This window comes from Gymnoscopelus braueri (assembly GCF_963280865.1).
Source record: "Gymnoscopelus braueri genome assembly, chromosome: 12".
Lineage (NCBI taxonomy): Eukaryota > Metazoa > Chordata > Actinopteri > Myctophiformes > Myctophidae > Gymnoscopelus > Gymnoscopelus braueri.
Genome location: NC_137614.1, coordinates 50170870 through 50190955, shown reverse-complemented (window position 1 = coordinate 50190955; position 20086 = coordinate 50170870). Strand labels below are relative to the sequence as shown.

At 39.2% G+C, this 20086-nt stretch overlaps 1 protein-coding gene across 1 annotated transcript in view; it reads left to right on the top strand.

The window, feature by feature from the left end:
- Positions 1-20086, top strand: part of LOC308096199 (myosin-7-like) — a 54932-nt gene that overhangs the window by 15048 nt on the left and 19798 nt on the right. The window contains exons 16-26 of the mRNA XM_080443532.1: positions 4-183; positions 8822-8954; positions 9469-9539; positions 10534-10621; positions 11542-11659; positions 12275-12398; positions 12539-12675; positions 14678-14848; positions 16155-16239; positions 17564-17806; positions 19391-19567. Of these exons, the coding sequence (XP_080299658.1) occupies positions 4-183; positions 8822-8954; positions 9469-9539; positions 10534-10621; positions 11542-11659; positions 12275-12398; positions 12539-12675; positions 14678-14848; positions 16155-16239; positions 17564-17806; positions 19391-19567 (1527 nt within the window). The remainder of the gene's footprint in view (positions 1-3; positions 184-8821; positions 8955-9468; positions 9540-10533; positions 10622-11541; positions 11660-12274; positions 12399-12538; positions 12676-14677; positions 14849-16154; positions 16240-17563; positions 17807-19390; positions 19568-20086) is intronic.

The following is a 20086-nucleotide window of genomic DNA, read 5'->3' as shown; positions in this document are numbered from 1 at the left end:
CAGCCGCTGGGTGTTCTGTCCATCCTGGAAGAGGAGTGCATGTTCCCCAAGGCGACAGACCTGAGCTTTAAGACGAAGCTCTATGACAACCACTTAGGGAAGTCTCCCAACTTCCAGCGCCCTCGACCCGACAAGAAGCGCAAATATGAGACCCACTTTGAACTGGTTCACTACGCCGGAGTGGTGAGTATATCATACAACTATTCCTACTCCAACCACTGCTACTATTAATACTGATATTACCACTACTATTATTACTACTACTACCGCCTACCGCTTTGACAACTGCTAGGACTAACATAAAGACATTTAACTCAAGTAGGCCTACTTAAGTAGCTAGATTTTGTACTAAACTTGTACTTTACTTTAAATGTAAATTATACTTCTCTACTACATTTCATAGAGTATTTAAAATAAAATAAAATACCCGCCTAGTTACAAATTTAGGTTGTGAAAAATATATAAATCATTATATATATATACCCCGGATTTGAACCCGGTTTCCTGCGCAAGTGCTGACATTTCTTTTACCATTGACCTAATAGAGCCTGTCTGCTTGCTCAGGGGATGAATTGAATCTTGACCAGATCCTGTGTCTAGGTGAGACATGACCTTTGACCTAAATGTCTCAATAAAAGAACAGGGAGACAAAATACAACCACCCCAATAGTATAAGTTATATTGTATTAACATACTCTACCATACAGATTGGACAAAATTACATTTTATTCATTAAAATACATAGTAGCACTTTAATACACCCATCAGCACATACAGGCATTAAAATGATCTCTACCTTTTAACAGTTGCAACATTAAAGTGATTAACATTGAACCCAATAGTTATACATAATTATAGTCCAATAACATGATACAGTATTTTCTGATGTCCGTCAGAAACCAACTGTGTCCAAAATATTAACTTTTCAGGAAATGAAACAACGTTGGAGTTAGGTGGTTTGACCGACAGTTTGAGGACCCAAGTTAGTTAGTAGGTTTAGTCAGAAGCGCTTTATTCATACTTTTTATTGGTTCAATATTTGCACACACAGACTTAAAGGGTGTTCAATAGCACTGATTTATGTAAAACAAAAAAAATGGAGACAGCTGGTTTCTGGCCGACTTCGACGATATGATTCTTTATAATACTATATACTGTACTTGTGTACTTTTACATTTTTAATGCAGGACTTTTACTTTTAACAAAGTATGTTTACACTGTGCTATTGCTTTTACTTAAGGATTCCTTCATCCAACAGTGGCAAAACCTTTACTGAGCCAATAATGTAAGCAGTGGTGGAAAGTAACTAAGACAATTTACTCAAGTACTGTACTTAAGTACACTTTTGAGGAAACCAATCTGTCCTGTTACTTTTTAGGTTCTCCTCATGAATCTTAAATGAGAGATTGGAATCTAGCCAAATGCCCAGGTATTTAAGATGAGACCGGCTCAATTTGTTCACCTTTAAGAGTGTAAACACCAGTAGAGGGATTTATGTTTGGAGACCTACTGTAGTAAATACCATGCATTTTGTTTTGTTAGAGTTCAAAACAAGTTTAATTAGAGCCCATTGAAACCTATTGAAGGCAGTCTGCAAATTTGCAGTGGCCACTCCAATACAATGATTTGAAAACTTTAGTTACTAGTTACTTTGCAGATATCAATTATTACATTATAAAACATGCATTAACCACTTTAGCCCTATTTCATACCTAGGCTATTTTCAAACATTTTAGTACTTTTACTTTTGATACTTTAAGTACATTTTGATACCAATACTTTTGTACTTTTACTCAAGTACATTTTTAATTCAGGACTTTTATTTGTAACAGAGTACTTCTACATTGCAGTATTGATACTTTTGCTTAAGTAAAATATCTGAGTAGTTTATCCACCACTGAACTAAAGTAAACTCTTCAAGAGGTGGGTGGGCAGCCAGGCAGGTGCTGTAATCTGATCCGCCAATCCTCACTCACACAATGCCTACCCGGTTACCCAACATGCATTTGGGCATTCCTTATTTTTTTATTATCAAATGCTGCTCTCTCACTTTAGAAACAAAATAATAATGTGGGAAAATCAGCCTGGATTTACACTAAATCCTTTTTCACATTTTGTTTGCCAAGTTGACACCATGACCTACAGTGCTGTCCAGATAGAGACCTATATATAGCTGTTAACGCAAACCTACAGTTGTGAAGATGTGAATGGTAACTCAGCCTCAGGGATGGGAAACTAAACATAACTCCACGATCAAAATCACAACAAAAAAGTAAGAAGGGTATGCATGTATGAAGTGCAAATCATTCAGTGGCAGCTGAATGGCCTGGATGTGAATGCATGCTTGCTCTTCTCTTTTGACAACTTACCAGACTACCATTGTATTCAGTGGTTCCCAGAATCCCAGTTCCAGGAACCCTAATCGCTGCTTTTATTTTATTTTTCATTCTACAGGTGAATAGTAATAATTTGATGTTCCAGGTCTCAATTAGGTTTGAAATTCTTTCTTTCTTTCTTTCTTTCTTTTAAGATAGTAGTTTTGTTGAATTATGGCATGAAGCCTTGTCTGTTTGGAGATAGTCCAAACATTTTAAACTTGTTGCAAAAAAAACATAAGTTGCATTGTTGAGTCATTATGTCAAAATTAAGTTTATTCTAGAATTCAAATAAAGAAAAGCTTAAAAAATTACAGATCTATGAAGTCATGTGTCATGAAGTGACGTGTTGTGAGCTTGTAGATCAGCTATTTTTGAATATCCAAAGTATAAATTAGGGCCCTGAACCACACTTTGAGAAAAACATTTTGTTTGACAATGCATCACACCATCATACTACGAAGCATACATTCATCATTAGTGGCAAAAGCCAGTGGTAGGAATGTAACTGTGTACATTTACTCAATTTGGCCTACTTGGCCTACTTCTAAGTAGCTAGAATGTGTACATTACTTATTCATATCTTGCTAAATTATACTTAGCAAGATACCACTACATTTCCGAGAAATATTGTTGTTGTTTTTTTACTCACCTATTTGTAGATCAGCTATTTTTGAATAGCCAAAGTATAAATTAGGGCCCTGAACCCCACTTTGAGAACCACTGGTATTGGGGGGAAGTTTCTTTTTTGTATTATTATTTCTGTAATGGTATGCCTTAACTGCATTTTACTGTTGGCCGCCTGTGTCCTATAATTGCCTTGATACTTCTCAATTGGGGTGGTTTGCATTTTTCTATTGAGACATTTAGATCATGTCAAAGACACAGGATCTGACACGAATTTTGACCTTGATGGTCAAGATTCAATTTATCCCCTGAGCAAGCAGGCCGGCTCTATTATAGCTCAATGGTAAAAATGTCAGCACTTGCACAGGACATCGGATTCAAATCCGGGGTAGAAGAGAAAAGTTACATAGTGTAGCTTTAAAGCGAAAAAAAAAACTAGTCAAGACCCGGTCCCACCGAGTGCCGCGCTACGAGCTTGTAGATCTGCTTTTTTCTTTTCTTTTATCGTGACAATTTGGGCAAATCTTTGAATATATATATTTTTTAAAGCGAACATTTTTCACTCAAATCTTTGCTTCTGGGGATTCTACAAATGTTTTCTAAATTCTAACAGTTAAAAAAACAGAAAAACGTATGTTGCTCTATACTGTATATCAGTGGTTCTTAAACTTTTTCATGTCACGGACCCCCATCTCAAAATATTTTGTTCCAGGTGCAAAGATTTGAGTTAAACGTGTATATATGTATTCAAAGATTTGAGTTAAACGTGTATATATGTATTCAAAGATTTGAGTTAAACGTGTATATATGTATTCAAAGATTTGCAAATTTTTTCACGATTTCTTCCCCTCAAAAATATCAGATCTACAAGCTCATAGCGCGGCACCGAGTGCCGCGCTATGAGCTTGTAGATCTGATATTTTTGAATAGCCAAATAAATCTAGAAATGACACAGTATGCGTTCCTGGATTTAATGGGTTAAAGTCTACTACTTTCACTTCTGATTATAGGCTCCTTCAAAACCTTTACCAATGAAAGCGAAAGTAAACTCTTCTTTACGGGGGGGGGGGGGGGGGGGGGGGGGCGGGGTGCCGGTAAGGAAGAGGGAAGGGCTGATCCTTTGAAAACAGCAGATCTACAAGCTCACGACGCGTCTTGGATGTGACGCGTTGTGAGCTTGTAGATCTGCTATGTTCAGCACGCAGATCATGACTCACACTTAATGCTGCCTCCCCCGGGTTTACCCAGCATGCTTTTGTGCATTTATTAGTTATTTTTTATTGTCTTTCTTTTGTTTTTGATCGAATGCCGTTTTCTCACTTAATAAACAATATAATAATCTTGGGAAATCTGCCTGGATTTACACTAAATCCTTTTCACATTTTGTTTTCCCGATTGACACCATGACCTACAGTGCTGTCCAGATAGAGACCCATATATAGCTGTTTCTGCAGACCTACAGTTGTGAGGTTGTGAATGGCAACTCAGCTGTAGCTAAAGCTACATATGGGATACTAGACACACTCCACGAACAAAAAAGTGCACAACAAAACTTGAGGGGGATTCGCTGTGTGCTTTTTTTTTTTCAATGTATCACTATTTTCATTGTATTCAGTGGTTCTCATTTCCAGGAACCCTAACCACTGCTAGTTTTTATTTATAGATTTATTATTATTATTATTATTATTATTATTATTATTATTATTATTATACAGGTGAACTGTAATCAATTCCAGGTCTCAATTAGGTTTGAAATTACCTTTTTTTTGTTTTGTTATTTCAAGTAGGTTCTGTTGAATGATGTATGAGGCCTTGTCTGTTGGGAGGTAGTCCAACATTGTGTTGCACAAAACCATGACTTGCATTTTTGATTAATTATTTAAAAAATCTGATTTTTCACGAATTAGATCTATAAACTCATGTGACGTGTTGTTAGTTTGTAGATCAGCCATTTTTTAATAGCCATGACCTACAGTGCTGTCGAGAGTGATATAACTCTTCATGCATGGTGTTAGATATGGAGTTGTTAAGTTGTGAATGTCAGTGTTGATTTTGACAGCAAATTTTGATTTAGTTTTAGTCTTATTTTAGTCATCTGAAATGTTTTAGTTTTTGTCTAGTTGTAGTCGACTAAATATCATAAGATTATAGTCGACTAAATCTACAGTTGATTTAGTCGACTAAAATGTATTTTGTCGTCGCAATGGCTGATCTTACACTTGGCTGCATGCTGAAAATAGCAGATCTACAAGCTTACAACGCGTCGCAGCGCGACGCGTTGTGAGCTTGTAGATCTGCTATTTTCAGAGCGCAACACCCGAGCGCAACCAAACATAAAATGACTTGTCTTTTAGTTCTACTGGATCTCTTCTCCACTAGTCCCTCACTAACATTTTAGTCTAGTTTTTATTTGTTGACAAAATTGTCAATATATTTAGTCTTAGTTTTAGTCATCGTAGCTTAGTTTTTATTTCGTTTTTATTTAGATTTCGTCAGTGAAAAATGGTAGTAGACGAAAATTTTTGTCATAGTTCAGTCGACGAAATCAACACTGGTGAATGACGACCCAACCGTGGCGACTCAGCCGTAGCTACGATTGCGGTTGGGAGACAGACGTAAGAACTAAAAAGAGCGCATAGTAAGTTTGAATGAAGATGTAAGTCGTTCAGTGGAGGCTGAATGGCTTGCATATGCAAGCAAGTTCACTCTGTGTTCCTTTTGATAACTTACCAGACTACCAATATTTTCATTGTAGCTATTCAGTGGTTCTAAATTCCAGGAACAAAAATGGAAACCAATGGTGTGACGCTGTCCAGATTTTTTGCAGTCTATGGTCTCAATTAGGTATTTTTTTTAAATAGTATATTTAAGTAGATTTAGCAATTTTCATAGTTCCATAAACCCTCACACACTAGTTTATATTTCACATTTATGTTTTACCTTCAGGCAACAGTCTTATCTGGAGCAAATTACACTGCAGTCTAACATAATGAAATACAACGTAGCCTATGGTATTTACTCCAATTCAAGTTAGATATTTATTTTGAACATTTATTTTATTATCATTTTTTGATTGAGCAATGAGCAATTTGCACATAATCTGGTGTGACTTCATACTAATGAAACACAGCAGAAAATGTCCAGTAGATGGCACTGTTGGCTCATTAATTGGACAGTAGCTGTAACAGTTTTACAATCTGATTTGATGTTCCAGGTCTCAATTAGCCTAGGTCTGAAATTACATTTTTCTTTTTCTTTTTTTCTTTCTATCTTTTTTTAAAACAAAATACTAGGTTCAACTAGGTTTTGTTGAATTTTGGTCAAATGTAATTTTCATAGTTCATTTAGACACTTCAGCTCAGGAATAACCAATACCATTTATTAACCATTTACCATATTGCATATATAACCATTTACAGCAATATTAACCATATACTGCAATGATATTGCATTCAGATTTGGCGGTGTGACTCTGCTCATGTGATATTACAGATTACCTGCGCAAGCAGGACAACAGATCTGAAATCACAAACCCCCCAGAGCAGGGCATAAAATACAGTTTACATAAACATAACATTGAACCTCAATGCATAATTAATTTACCACATCATAGTACAATCCATAGAAACACAGTATAACCCACAGAATCAACCAGTACAATCCATAGAACCACAGTACAATCCACAGAATCAACCTAGTAACAATATGAAGTACATGCCACAGGGGGGAGGAGGCCGGGGAGGTGGAGGGAATTTGAAAACCACAGCTGTACACCCAGCTGAAACAGCTAAGCACATAGAATGAACAGTGAACAAGGCTGGTTAAATGAACCGTTAAATGAACCGCCTGAGATGAAAGTAAAACAGAGGTCATGGTGTTCAGACCCAGCACCGCCTGCGACACCTCCTCTCTGGATCTGGGCCCCCTGCAGCCTTTTCTAAAACCAGTGGTCCCTTGGTGTCAAATTGGACAGCGATTTTAAGTTTGACAAACAGATTAACTCTGATGTTAAATCCAGCTTTTATCAGCTGAGGCTCTTAGCCAAAGTCAAGTCTGCTGTAACCCTCTCTGATTTTGAACGTCTTATCCATGCTTTTATCTCAATCCGACTCGACTACTGTAATGCACTTTATGTTGGCATTAGCCAAGCCTGCTTGTCACGACTACAGTTAGTCCAAAATGCGGCCGCTCGCCTCTTAACAGGGGCACGGAAATATGATCACATCTCCTTTATTCTTGCCTCCCTACACTGGCTCCCTGTTCGTTACAGGATTCAGTTTAAGACTTTAATGTCTGTCTTTAAGTCTTTAAATGGGCTGGCACCATTATACATATCCGAACTTCCACCTCCCAATAATGGTACAAGGGTCTTGAGGTCTACTGACCAGTCACTCCTTAAGGTCCCAGCAACTAAGTTGAAAACACAGGGAGATAGATCATTTTCCTCCATAGCGCCCACATTGTGGAACAAGCTGCCACCCCATGTTAGAGTGTCTCAAACCCTGCCTGTGTTTAAATCACGTTTGAAAACTCACTTGTTCTCCTTGGCGTTTGAAAATTCAGATTGAGAAGGTATATCCCCAGGCATTGTGTCAATCGTTGTCTTGTTCATTGTGTGTGTTCTCTTGTTTATTTTAGTATCTTACTGAGTGTACTGCACTTTGGTTCAACACTGTTGTTTTTAAATGTGCTCTATAAATAAACTGGATTGGATTGGATTGGACTATGGGTATGAGGGCGTGTGTGAGTTAGTTTGTAGCGAATGAGAATGACGTGAGGTTGAACATACTAATTGTGGCAGTACGTATTAATTAGCTTGTTAACGAATCCTTTATAATAAGCATATTCCACATTTATATTTAGTGTTATCTGGAGCAATTTACACTGCAACATAATAATATTATGCTGATTGAGCTGTGAGCAATTTGAACATAATCTGGTGTGACTTCATACTAATGAAACACAGCAGAAAAGTAAATATACTTAGTTACTTTCCACCACTGGGGGGGGGGGGGGGGAGGTAGTGTGGAGCTTGAGGGTGATGGTGTTTAAACAACACTTTGTAGCTGCAGTTGAAGCCGCTCAGCTTTGATTGTAGCTCTATAGATGCTACAGTAGCTACCATTCATTTGCTGTTTTCCATTGGCTTTGCCAGTGTGAATACAGCATAACACATACTGTTGTGTCTGTCAGGAACATTATAGGATGATGACTATATGATATTCCACCTGGTGGATGCTTTTATCCAATCATCTCGCAATACTATGTGTTCCAGTGGTGTAAAGTAACTAAGTACATTTACTCAAGTACTGTAGGCCTACTTAAGTACACTTTTGAGGATTTTTTTTCAATACTTTTACTTCTACTCCACTGCATCTCAGAGACAAACATTGTACTTTTACTCCAGTACAATTTTAGTACAGCTTTAGTTACTAGTTACTTTGCAGATTTAGATTATTATTACAAAACACACACTAATCACTTCAGCCCTATATTCGGCCATTTGAAAATAGCCGATCTACAAGCTCACGACGCATTGTGAGCTTGTAGATCGGCTATTTTCAAAAGATTTTTCATACATTTTTAACTTGTGAAATGGGACATTCTGCACAATGAGTTATTTTACTTTTGGTACTTTAAGTATATTTTGATGTCGATACTTTTGTACTTTTACTCAAGTACATGTTGAATATGGGACCTCTACTTGTAACAGAGTATATCTACATTGCAGTATTGACACTTTTGCTTAAGTAAAACATTTGAGCACTTTTCCCACCACTGAGGAGTTCTAACGCACACTATTTATTCTTGTGTTCCAGGTTCCGTATAACATAGCAGGCTGGCTGGATAAAAACAGAGACCCTCTGAATGAGACGGTGGTCGCTCTGTTCCAGAAGTCTTCAAACAAACTCATGGCTCGACTGTTTGAAAACTTTGTTGGCCCAGATTCAGGTACAACTAACTAACTCTATAGCCTAGGACAGTGGTTCTCAAACTTTTTCATGTCAAGGATCCCCAAATTGACACTTATTAGCCTGCGGACCCCCATTTGAAAAGATATGCCAGGGACCCCCATAAGAGAATATTTTTATGGCTCTAGCAGTGATTCTCAACCATTTTAATTTCAAGGACCCCCAGTTTGACATGCATTAGGCTACAGACCCCCATTTAATGGCATTTCTATCTCTGGGACCCCAATTTATATTGTAAAATCAATGTCAATTTAACTCTGAGAGTGTGGAACCAAATGGACCCGTTCCATTTGGCTATTTTGTCTGTAAGTCTGTAAATATTTTATAAATATTTAGCCAATGAAAAGTATTCACAAGAGCTTGTTTCTAAATAATAACAACATTGTTTAATTCCATTGGAAGTTTGGAACACAGGTTATTTATTTCCAGTTCCTGAAAAGTAACAATATTATGGTTATTGTTCTAAATGTCACTATATTTGACTTGAATTTCAGCTGATGACCCAAAGCCAAAACAGAAGAGGAAAAAGGGATCATCGTTCCAGACCGTCTCACAGCTACACAAGGTGGGGGTTCAACCTTAGAGTCAGGGGCTAGGTTACCGTTTAGGTAGGGGATGCTGGGGGGTGAATGCTAGGTGTACGATCAGGATGCTGGGGGTGAATGCTAGGTGTGTGTGGCCTGGATGTTGGGGGTGAATGCTAGGTGTGTGGCCAGTATGTTGGGGGTGAATGCTAGGTGTGTGGCCAGTATGTTGGGGGTGAATGCTAGGTGTGTGGCCAGTATGTTGGGGGTGAATGCTACAGTAGGTGTGTGATCAGGATGCTGGGGGTTAATGTTAGGTGTACGATCAGGATGCTGGGGGTGAATGCTAGGTGTGTGGCTAGTATGTTGGGGTGAATGCTAGGTGTGTGATCAGTATGCTGGGGTGAATGGTAGGTGTGTGGCCATGCAGGTGCTAGATGGGGGATGTTATGGATGGGAGATGGTTAAGACTTGTAGTGATGTTCAGCTGACTGAACACATGAACATCACTGGGAGTCTGGGCTGCCTCCTCTCTCTGGAGCTCCACCCACTTCAACAGGTCAAACACCTGGATAACAGGCATTTATTTATATATATATATATATATATATATATATATATATATATATATATATATATATATATATATATATATATATATATATTATAAAGCAAGTGCTCCAGTATTTAACTCCAGTACAAATGCAACTTTCACAAGTAGTTGAGTAATACTTGACCAGGAGTATCTATACTTTGACTCAAGTACTGGGGTCGAGTACGTACTCTCACAGGGTAACAACGCAAATGACCTGCTAGCAAGCAATGTTAAACACAACAGTGTGTTATGAAAATACACCAGGATTCGAGGAACACCAAGAAATGAAATTCACCTGGTAGAAAATAATGTGTTTGTGTGCGTGTGCGTGTGTGTGTGTGTGTGTGTGCGTGTGCGTGTGCGTGTGCGTGTGCGTGTGCGTGCGCGTGCGCGTGCGCGTGCGCGTGCGCGTGTGTGTGTGCGTGTGTGTGTGTGTGTAGGAGAACCTGCACAAGCTGATGGCCAACCTTCGCAGCACTCAGCCCCATTTTGTCCGTTGCATCATCCCCAACGAGGCAAAGACCCCAGGTAACAAATGTGAACAGTGTCTCTGGACCACAATGGAAACAAGGGGCTCTTTGTGTTATTCTTTTTAGCATAACCTTTGACTGTACAGCCTGTACTGTTAACAACCCTACCGGCCCCTATTGTGGGGGCGAACATTTGCCGGAAATAGATCTACAATCTCCTGGTGTAGAAGGAAACGAGAGCGGACCAAGTAGCTACAGAGCTAATTCAGATCTGTTTTTACTAAGTAGCCTTTAGATGGTCTCAGTAGTTAATGTTACCCCCCAGAAGCTAGAGGTCACAGTATAATGATGATAATGTGGGACAGGGATAATGTTCCCTGTCCAGTCTTAATCGAATTAGGCAAGTTGCTAACGTTAGGTGTGCACTTTGTGAATGAAGCAGTGTTGATTTTGACACAAAATTTTGATTTAGTTTTTCTTTTGAATCAAATTCCATTTAGTTTTAGTCATATTTTAGTCATCTGAAATGTTTTAGTTTTTGTCTAGTTTTAGTCCACTAAACCTACAGTTGATTTAGTCGACTAAAATGTATTTTTGTGGGCCTTGGCTGATTTTACACTTGCATGCTGAAAATAGCAGATCAACAAGCTCACAACGCATCGCAACGCAACACACTGTGAGCTTGTAGATCTGCTATTTTCAGAGCTTTCAGAGCGCAACACCCGAGCTCAACCAAACATAAAATGACTTGTCTTTTAGTTCTACTGGATCTCTTCTCCACTAGATCCCTCACTAACATTTTAGTCTTGATTTTATTTATTAACGAAATTGTCAATATATTCAGTCTTAGTTTCAGTCATCATAGCTTGGAATGAAGCCTCAGAAATCACAGTGTTCAGTGGTGAAGCCCCACTGAACACAGGGTATAAGGTGTGTACACAAAGTGTGATATGTGGGGTTTCCCTGTGTGTTCTGCAGGGGTGATGGATCCCTTCATGGTGCTTCATCAGTTAAGGTGTAACGGTGTTCTGGAGGGAATCAGGATCTGTAGGAAAGGTTTCCCCAACCGTATCCTGTATGCCGAGTTCAAACAGCGGTGAGTTTGATACCCCAAAACCATGACAGCGAAACCCCAAACAACCCCGTCGTCGATTAATGATTCACTTTATAATTCAGTACATCCTAGTCCAGTGGTTCGCAACCTTTTCTGGATCAGGGCCCTCTTGAAAATCTTGAAAGCGTTCGCGGTCCACCCATCTGACCACTTAGAGAGATGGGTGGGCTGTGTGCATTCTCAGAGCATGTTTATTTGAGTTCCGGCTTGGATCAATGGAACTAACATTAAGTTCTTATTTATCGGTAAATAAGAACTGAAAACAAAATGTTCACAGTTATATTACCATGACTTTTTATTTTATTTTTTACATTCATTGTTTTTATATTAACGTTATATTACAATTTTTATTGTAATCACTGTCCTAGTTATGTAAACTATCTGTATCTGTTTAGAGAAGTAGAGCCCGCACTCCAACTGCATGGTAAAATATAAACTTTATTTGAAAGGTTTGACAACGTTTCGATTTGACAATATGGATCATCTTCAGATCAAATTGACCTTTCTGGCCCAGCACCCGTTGTCGATGTGCGTACGGTACGTTTAAGTATGCTTTGAACTATCTATATATGTCCATAATGTTTGTGATGTTCACAGGTATCGCATACTGAACCCGTCTGCCATACCTGAAGACTCATTTGTCGACAGCAAGAAGGCGGTGGAGAAGCTCCTGGGCTCACTGGATATAGACCATTCACAGTACAAGTTTGGAATGAATAAGGTACACTGTTAATACTACCAGTATTACTAGGCTACTACTACTATACATACTAGATACTACTACTAGTACAGTAGTGCTACATGGGTCACATTGAGGATTGCCTCATGTTGTCAGTGACTGTCATCATTTCCTGTCCTCAGGTGTTTTTTAAGGCGGGTCTGTTGGGATTGTTGGAGGACATGAGGGACAGCCGTCTGTCTATGATCCTGACCGTCGTCCAGGCCATGTGTAGAGGGAAACTCATGAAGATGGAACTGGAGAGGATGTCCATAGAGAGGTTATTATTATTATTATTAATGTGATATTAAAATATTGCTTGTAGATGTGCTATTTTCAGTGACGATATTTTACGTAAAGCAAAAACAGGAGGGAGCCTCGTACAGAGATTGAAGTCACTTCCCTTCCTTTTGAGATTCATTGAGCATTACCCAATCAGCAATGACGTGCCTACGTAACAGGTGACGTTCGGAAATCCGTCTCAAATGGAAGACTGCCAGGCTGAGAAGCCAATTAAAGGTAGTGTAAGTGATTTGCAAAGTTTCAAATAATTGCAAAATGGGTCTATGTTCTGATAGTGCTCGTTACTATAGAGTGTCCTGTCCATATAAAGAGTCTCCATGTCTCTCCAGCTCTTTATAAAACAGAAAATGTATTTTGTAGTTTTTTTGTTTTTTTTTGTAGTTTCATTTCCAATTTTATCCAACCAGGACAGAGAACTCAATCAGGATACAGATTAAACAAGTGAAATTGGAAGTGATGACACTAAGAAATGAGCATGCAAAATTGGAACTGAAAACTATACAAATTAAGCTTAAAAATGGGTACTTTCTCCTGATTGGCTGAGATTTTGACACCTACCGAAAAATGTATTTTCTGTTTATTAAAGAGCTGGAGAGACGGGGAGACTCCTGTTACTGAACAAACACTCTATAGCAATGATTACGATCAGAATATAGTATTTTAACCTTTAAAAAAAATACTTTTTGTTTTAACCAAAAAATATCACTTACCCTACCTTTAAGTGAAAAGAAAACAAACAAACAAACAAAAAAACATGAATTAACGAGCGCCTCAGTCTGGATTCCAGGCTAACTCCGGTCAACTAAGTATAGTTTTGATGTGGTTTAACTTCAATCCTTTCCCACATGGATGCAGTGCAGGTGTATAAGTATAGAGCATCGCAGTTCCCGCCCCTTCCGGGTTCCACCGCAAAATACTCAATGCATTTTTCCCATTGACATTTCCAAAAATATTTATATCTATTAATTTAAGCCTAGAATCAAGCCATCCAGGGTCCTGGTGAATCATGACCATAAAACTTTTGATTCTGTGATTATTATTTTTTTGAAAACGGCAAAACAAAGGGTATTTATTAAATATAGTATATCATATAATTAAATATAAAATAAAAAAAATCACAGAAAAAAACGTTTTATGGTCATGATTCACCAGGACCCTGGATGGCTTGATTCTAGGCTTAAATTAACTCTTTGACTGCCAGAGTATTTTCATAAAGTACTCCCCCAGTGCCAGCAATTTTCGTGTTTTTTTATTTTTATATTTTGAATTTTTCTCATGAAAATAATTTAAAGACACATAATTTGGATTGGACACAAATCCGCCACTAGAGAGCAGCACATGACAGCTTGATCAGGTCGTTGGGTTACTCTCACCCTTCTTGATAGATTAGACAGGGAAAAACATGAAAACGGACGTGACGTAGTCCCAGATTGTTTTGATCGGCCAAAATTACGATGTGATACACGACGGCGATGACTGATCGTCACCCAGACCATAGATTATAGAAGAGAACCTGTCCGTTTGTCCGTTATACCGTGTGAAAAAACGTTTGTTTACCTATTTTGGACGAAAATGACCGGGGAAAATAATCAAAAACCGGAAACGGAATCCAGGTCATGAAACCGGATGCAGATGTCCGTGAAGTAAGTGGAACTCGAAAATAACATTGAATATTAAGCAGCATAGCGCAATCAGAGATTAAACAATGAACGCGCGTCCAGCGCGTCGAACGCGTCGACGGCCAACTGGACAAAGTAGCACTTGACGCGTTATCGCGTCGTCCGCAGTCAAAGAGTTAATTGATATAAATATTTTTGGAAATGTCAATGGGAAAAATGCATTGAGTTTTTCCTTCCGGCACCAGGAAGTGGGCGGGAACTGCGATGCTCTATAGGGTTGATGTGGTTCAATCCTTCCCCACAGGGAAGTGGTGAAGGTGTATAAGTATAGGGTTGATGTGGTTCCATTCTTCCCCACAGGGAGGCGCTGGAGGTGCTCCAGTTCAACCTGAGGGCCTTCTACTGGGTGCGGAACTGGCCCTGGATGATGCTCTTCTATAAGATACGGCCCCTCCTCAGGAGCGCCCAGGTGGAGAAAGAGCTGGCCGTCGTCAAGGAAGAGTTCACCAAACTCAAAGACACCTTCGACAGGTCTGCTGGCTTGTCTGTCTGTGTGCCTGTCTGTCTGTCTGCTTATCTGATATTTCTGTCTGTTCATCTGTCTTTTTGCTGTAGGGTGGCCAAATTCCAATTATTTGAACTAGTCCATACCCGGTTAGGTGCGCAGACGAAAGTAGTTGCAAACGTGGGGTTATCCCGCGTCCCGCCGTGGTGGGCCCCAGTGTCCCGTGATGGCTCTCACAGGGCCATCCCACAGCTGGGCAGCCGTAACCATGGCGACATTCTTTTACACAAAAACGCTAATAAACAGCTGAGATTTGGGGAAAAACGGGCTTTGCTGTTCCGTGCACATGGTAATGGTCAATGGCTGTGTGCAAATTCAGATCAATTGCAAGATTCCTGAATCTCTGCTTTGGTTGAGGGTTAGGTAGTTGAGGGTTGATGGTTGTGTAGTTACCTTGGCCATGATGTAACTCAAAATTTTGGTTAATTGTTTACCCGGTATCCTAGTTTCTTTGAGACACTACATTGCTCTCTCTACACTCTACTTGATTGACTATTTACCCTGTTGTTTGTTGACTAGGGTTCATGCTTTACTTGTTACCTACCTACCTATTGTGATCTCACACTTGTAAGTCGCTCTGGATAACAGTGTGCGCTGAATGCCTAAATTGTAAATGATAAATTGTATTGGCAGTATATGTACGCATGTTCAATAGTTGCTCTGTTGATTAGAAACTTTTTAGAAATTATGTTTCAAAATGATGTCCTCATTGACTTGCATTGGACAGTGAAACAGGTCTGAAAGTCAGTCTTTTAGCACAGTGGTTCTCAACCAGTGGTCCGGGGACCACCAGTGGTCCTTGGGGGGGTTACCAGGGGGTCCCCAGATAAATTAGTTAACATAGCGTCACAATCATTTTAACCACTTAGCTTTGGCTATTCAAAAATAGCAAATATACAAGCTCATAGCGTGGCACCGAGTGCCGTGCTATATGAGCTTGTAGATCTGCTATTTTTGAAAAATATTGAATATGTGTGATCTTTGAATGTATATATTTTTTTGAGCGAACATTTTTAACAAAAATCTTTGCTTCAGGGGGTCCCTGGCACAAAACATTTTCAGATCGGGCCAAATGTGTATCAATTTAGGGGTCCTTGGCATGAAAAAAGGTTGAAAACCACTGTTTTAGCACATAAGACAGATGCAAACGCGAAAGAAGATTCTGAAGACATGTTTTTTCAAATAAAGCATTCCAACTTGATTTTACTATTTGAATATCCGGATCCATGGATCCAGTCGGGATCTTCTTCCTAACTGAAATGTGTGTGTTAGGACTGAGGGCAAGCGGAAAGAGGCGGAGGAGCGACAGGTGGTTCTGGTTCAAGAGAAAAACGACCTGACTCTACAACTACAGGCTGTAAGTTACCCTTTAATTATAATAACTATACAACTACAGGCTGTAAGTTACCCTTTAATTATAATAACTCTACAACTACAGGCTGTAAGTTACCCTTTAATTAAAATAACTATACAACTACAGGCTGTAAGTTACCCTTTAATTAAAACAACTCTACAACTACAGGCTGTAAGTTACACTTTAAATATAATAAATATACAACTACAGGCTGTAAGTTACCCTTTAATTAAAATAACTCTACAACTACAGGCTGTAAGTTACCCTTTAATTATAGTAACGATACAACTACAGGCTGTAAGTTACACTTTAATTATAATAACTATACAACTACAGGCTGTAAGTTACACTATAATTATAATAACTCTACAACTACAGGCTGTAAGTTACACTTTAATTATAATAACTCTACAACTACAGGCTGTAAGTTACCCTTTAATTATAATAAATATACAACTACAGGCTGTAAGTTACCCTTTAATTATAATAACTCTACAACTACAGGCTGTATGTTACCCTTTAATTATAGTAACGATACAACTACAGGCTGTAAGTTACACTTTAATTATAATAACTATACAACTACAGGCTGTAAGTTACCCTTTAATTATAGTAACGATACAACTACAGGCTGTAAGTTACACTTTAATTATAATAACTATACAACTACAGGCTGTAAGTTACACTTTAATTATAATAACTATACAACTACAGGCTGTAAGTTACCCTTTAATTATAGTAACGATACAACTACAGGCTGTAAGTTACACTTTAATTATAATAAATATACAACTACAGGCTGTAAGTTACCCTTTAATTATAGTAACGATACAACTACAGGCTGTAAGTTACCCTTTAATTATAATAACTCTACAACTACAGGCTGTAAGTTACCCTTTAATTATAATAACTATACAACTACAGGCTGTAAGTTACCCTTTAATTATAGTAACGATACAACTACAGGCTGTAAGTTACCCTTTAATTATAATAACTCTACAACTACAGGCTGTAAGTTACCCTTTAATTATAATAACTCTACAACTACAGGCTGTAAGTTACCCTTTAATTATAATAACTATACAACTACAGGCTGTAAGTTACCCTTTAATTATAATAACTATACAACTACAGGCTGTAAGTTACCCTTTAATTATAATAACTCTACAACTACAGGCTGTAAGTTACACTATAATTATAATAAATATACAACTACAGGCTGTAAGTTACACTATAATTATAATAAATATACTTTAACTTAAATTGTTTACTTCGATTAACCATTGCTCGCCTAGAGTCAACATGGATATTGTGTCGTGTCCTTCAGGAACAGGACAACCTGATGGATGCGGAGGACCGCTGTAATCAGCTGATCCAGACCAAGATCAGCCTGGAGGTCAAGATGAAGGAGAACCAGGAGAGACTGGAGGACGAGGAGGAGGTCAACGCCACGCTGAGCTCCAAGAAGAGACAGCTGGACGACGAGGTCGTCTCAATGAAGAGAGACGTGGATGACCTGGAGATAACCCTGGCTAAAGTGGAGAAGGACAGACATGCGATAGAGAACAAGGTAATGCTACTTTAACTATATAGGACCTAACCTAAACCTAACCCTAACCATAACCTTAGTGGGGGAACATAGGTCCGGGGAACATAGGTATGACCCCGATGAAATTAGGCCTGGCTCACAGAGTTAAAACAAGTGTTTTGTCGCTGCCTTATGCCGTACGTGAGGCATAAGGCCGGTTCAATTAATTCCCTATGGAAGTCACATGGTTTGATAAAACTGACTTGCCTTGGGGGGGTGGGGGGGGGGGGTAGAGCGATAGAGCCGTGAGGCAAGTCAGTTTTATCAAACCATGTGACTTCCATAGGGAATTAATTGAACCGGCCTTATGCCTCACGTAAGGCATAAGGCAGCGACAAAAGCGCTTGTTTTAACTGTGTGAGCCAGGCCTTACATAGGGGCGGCAGTGGCTCAGGGGTAGAGTGGCCGGGTAGAGTGAACTGCAAGCAGAGCCGTCTGGGAGAAATGCGGGGCCCTGTGCGAAGTCGCGTGCGCGCCCCCATCCCCGCGCGCGCGCAGGGATTTTTGGGGTTTTGGGCGGATATTTCCGAGTTTTTGGTGGTTATTTGCGGTTATTTCTTTTTATAACTCTTAATAAATGTGATTCTGTTAAAAAAAAAAAAAAAAAAAAAAAAGTTTTTTTCTTTTATTTTTTCTTTTATTTTTTGCGGGGCTCCCCCAAGCGCGGGGCCCTGTGCGGCCGCACAGTTCGCACACCCCTTCCTTCCTGACGCTGAACCCCTAATTGCTCCCGATGAGCAGGTTGGTGCCTTGCATGGTTTCCTCCGCCATCGGTGTATGAATGTGTGTGTGAATGGGTTAATGGCACAATCAATGTGAAGCGCTTTGGATAAAAGCGCTATATAAATTGCACCATTTACCATTTTACAATGTAGCCTAAGATAGAACAATGTAGCCTCCAGTTATGCAGTACCCGTTTGTACTTAGTGCAGTACTATTAGCATAGTACTTCGATGTCAGTACTATTGACATCAGGGATCCCCATATATGGGCATAAAAGGACAGATACAGACAGTTGTGAACTTCCATTGATTTGTGGACTTATAGTCACGTTGCAATGTGTTGTGAGCTCGTAGATTGGGTATTTCTTTTAATAAATTGTTTGCCCCAGAATAGGGACAATATGGTTCATGTGGTTAATTTTGGATGATAATAAAGGCTCTGTTTTTTACTGCACCTTGCCGGAACGGCCGGGGGGGGGGCGGGAGATTATGTTTTCGCCCCTGTCCGTGTGTGTTTGTCTATAAAGCTCCTGACACACCGGGGGCGATCTTTTCATGCGAATAATACGTTTTTTTTAAAAAACCTTATAAAGTCAATGCAAGCGTCCATGGAGCGAAAAAGTGAAGCGAAAAAGCGTCTTTTAATTATTCGGAACGAGTCCGAATTTTGCGTATATTCGCATAATCGCCGGTTAGTGTGTGTCTGTGTGCAGCTAACCTCAGGCACAGCTGGACCGATCAGGACCCCAGAGGGATTTCACTTCCACCTTATAGGGAGCGCCACAGATCCTCCGAATGTCACTGTTCCAGAAACATCATTTGTTTTTCTATGTGCGTTTCCCAGGTGAAGAACCTGTCCCAGGAGATGGTGGGCATGGATGAGCAGATAGCTTCTCTGACCAGAGAGAAAGATGCCCTGACGGAGGCCCATCAGCAGGTCCTGCATGACCTTCAGGCCCAGGAGGACAAGGTCAACATGCTGGCTAAAGCCAAAGTTAGACTGGAACAACAGGTTGATGATGTAAGTTATTGTACTGTGTTTATCTCTGTGTGTGATTTATGAGTTATGATTTTGAGCACAATGTTAACAATTTTGGACTACCTCCAATAGGGCTTTCACCAACTAGTCGACTAGTCGACTAGTATAACCACTAGTCGACTCTGTTGGTACTAGTCGAATAGTTGGGAAAAAAAAAAAAAAAAAAAAAGTTTTTTCTTTTTTTTCTTTTTTTTTTAAATTTGTTTTAATGCCATAGTAATGGCCCGTCTTACTATTATTATTATCCTCCTGACTTTATTTTTCATCAAAAGGGGGTCAAAAGTATGCCCAATAAAAGCCTATTATTGGGCAATGGGGATCCTTGGAGACGCTGCTGTGGTGCTGTGCTGCTGTGCCAGAAGCGCTTCCCTTAAAACGTCATAAAAATAAGGGCAGGAGGATAATAATAATAGTAATATAGTAGTAGGATGGCATTAAAACAATGCCCCCCCTAAAAAAATAAATAAAAAAAAAACTTTTTTTTTTTTTTTTTTTTAATAA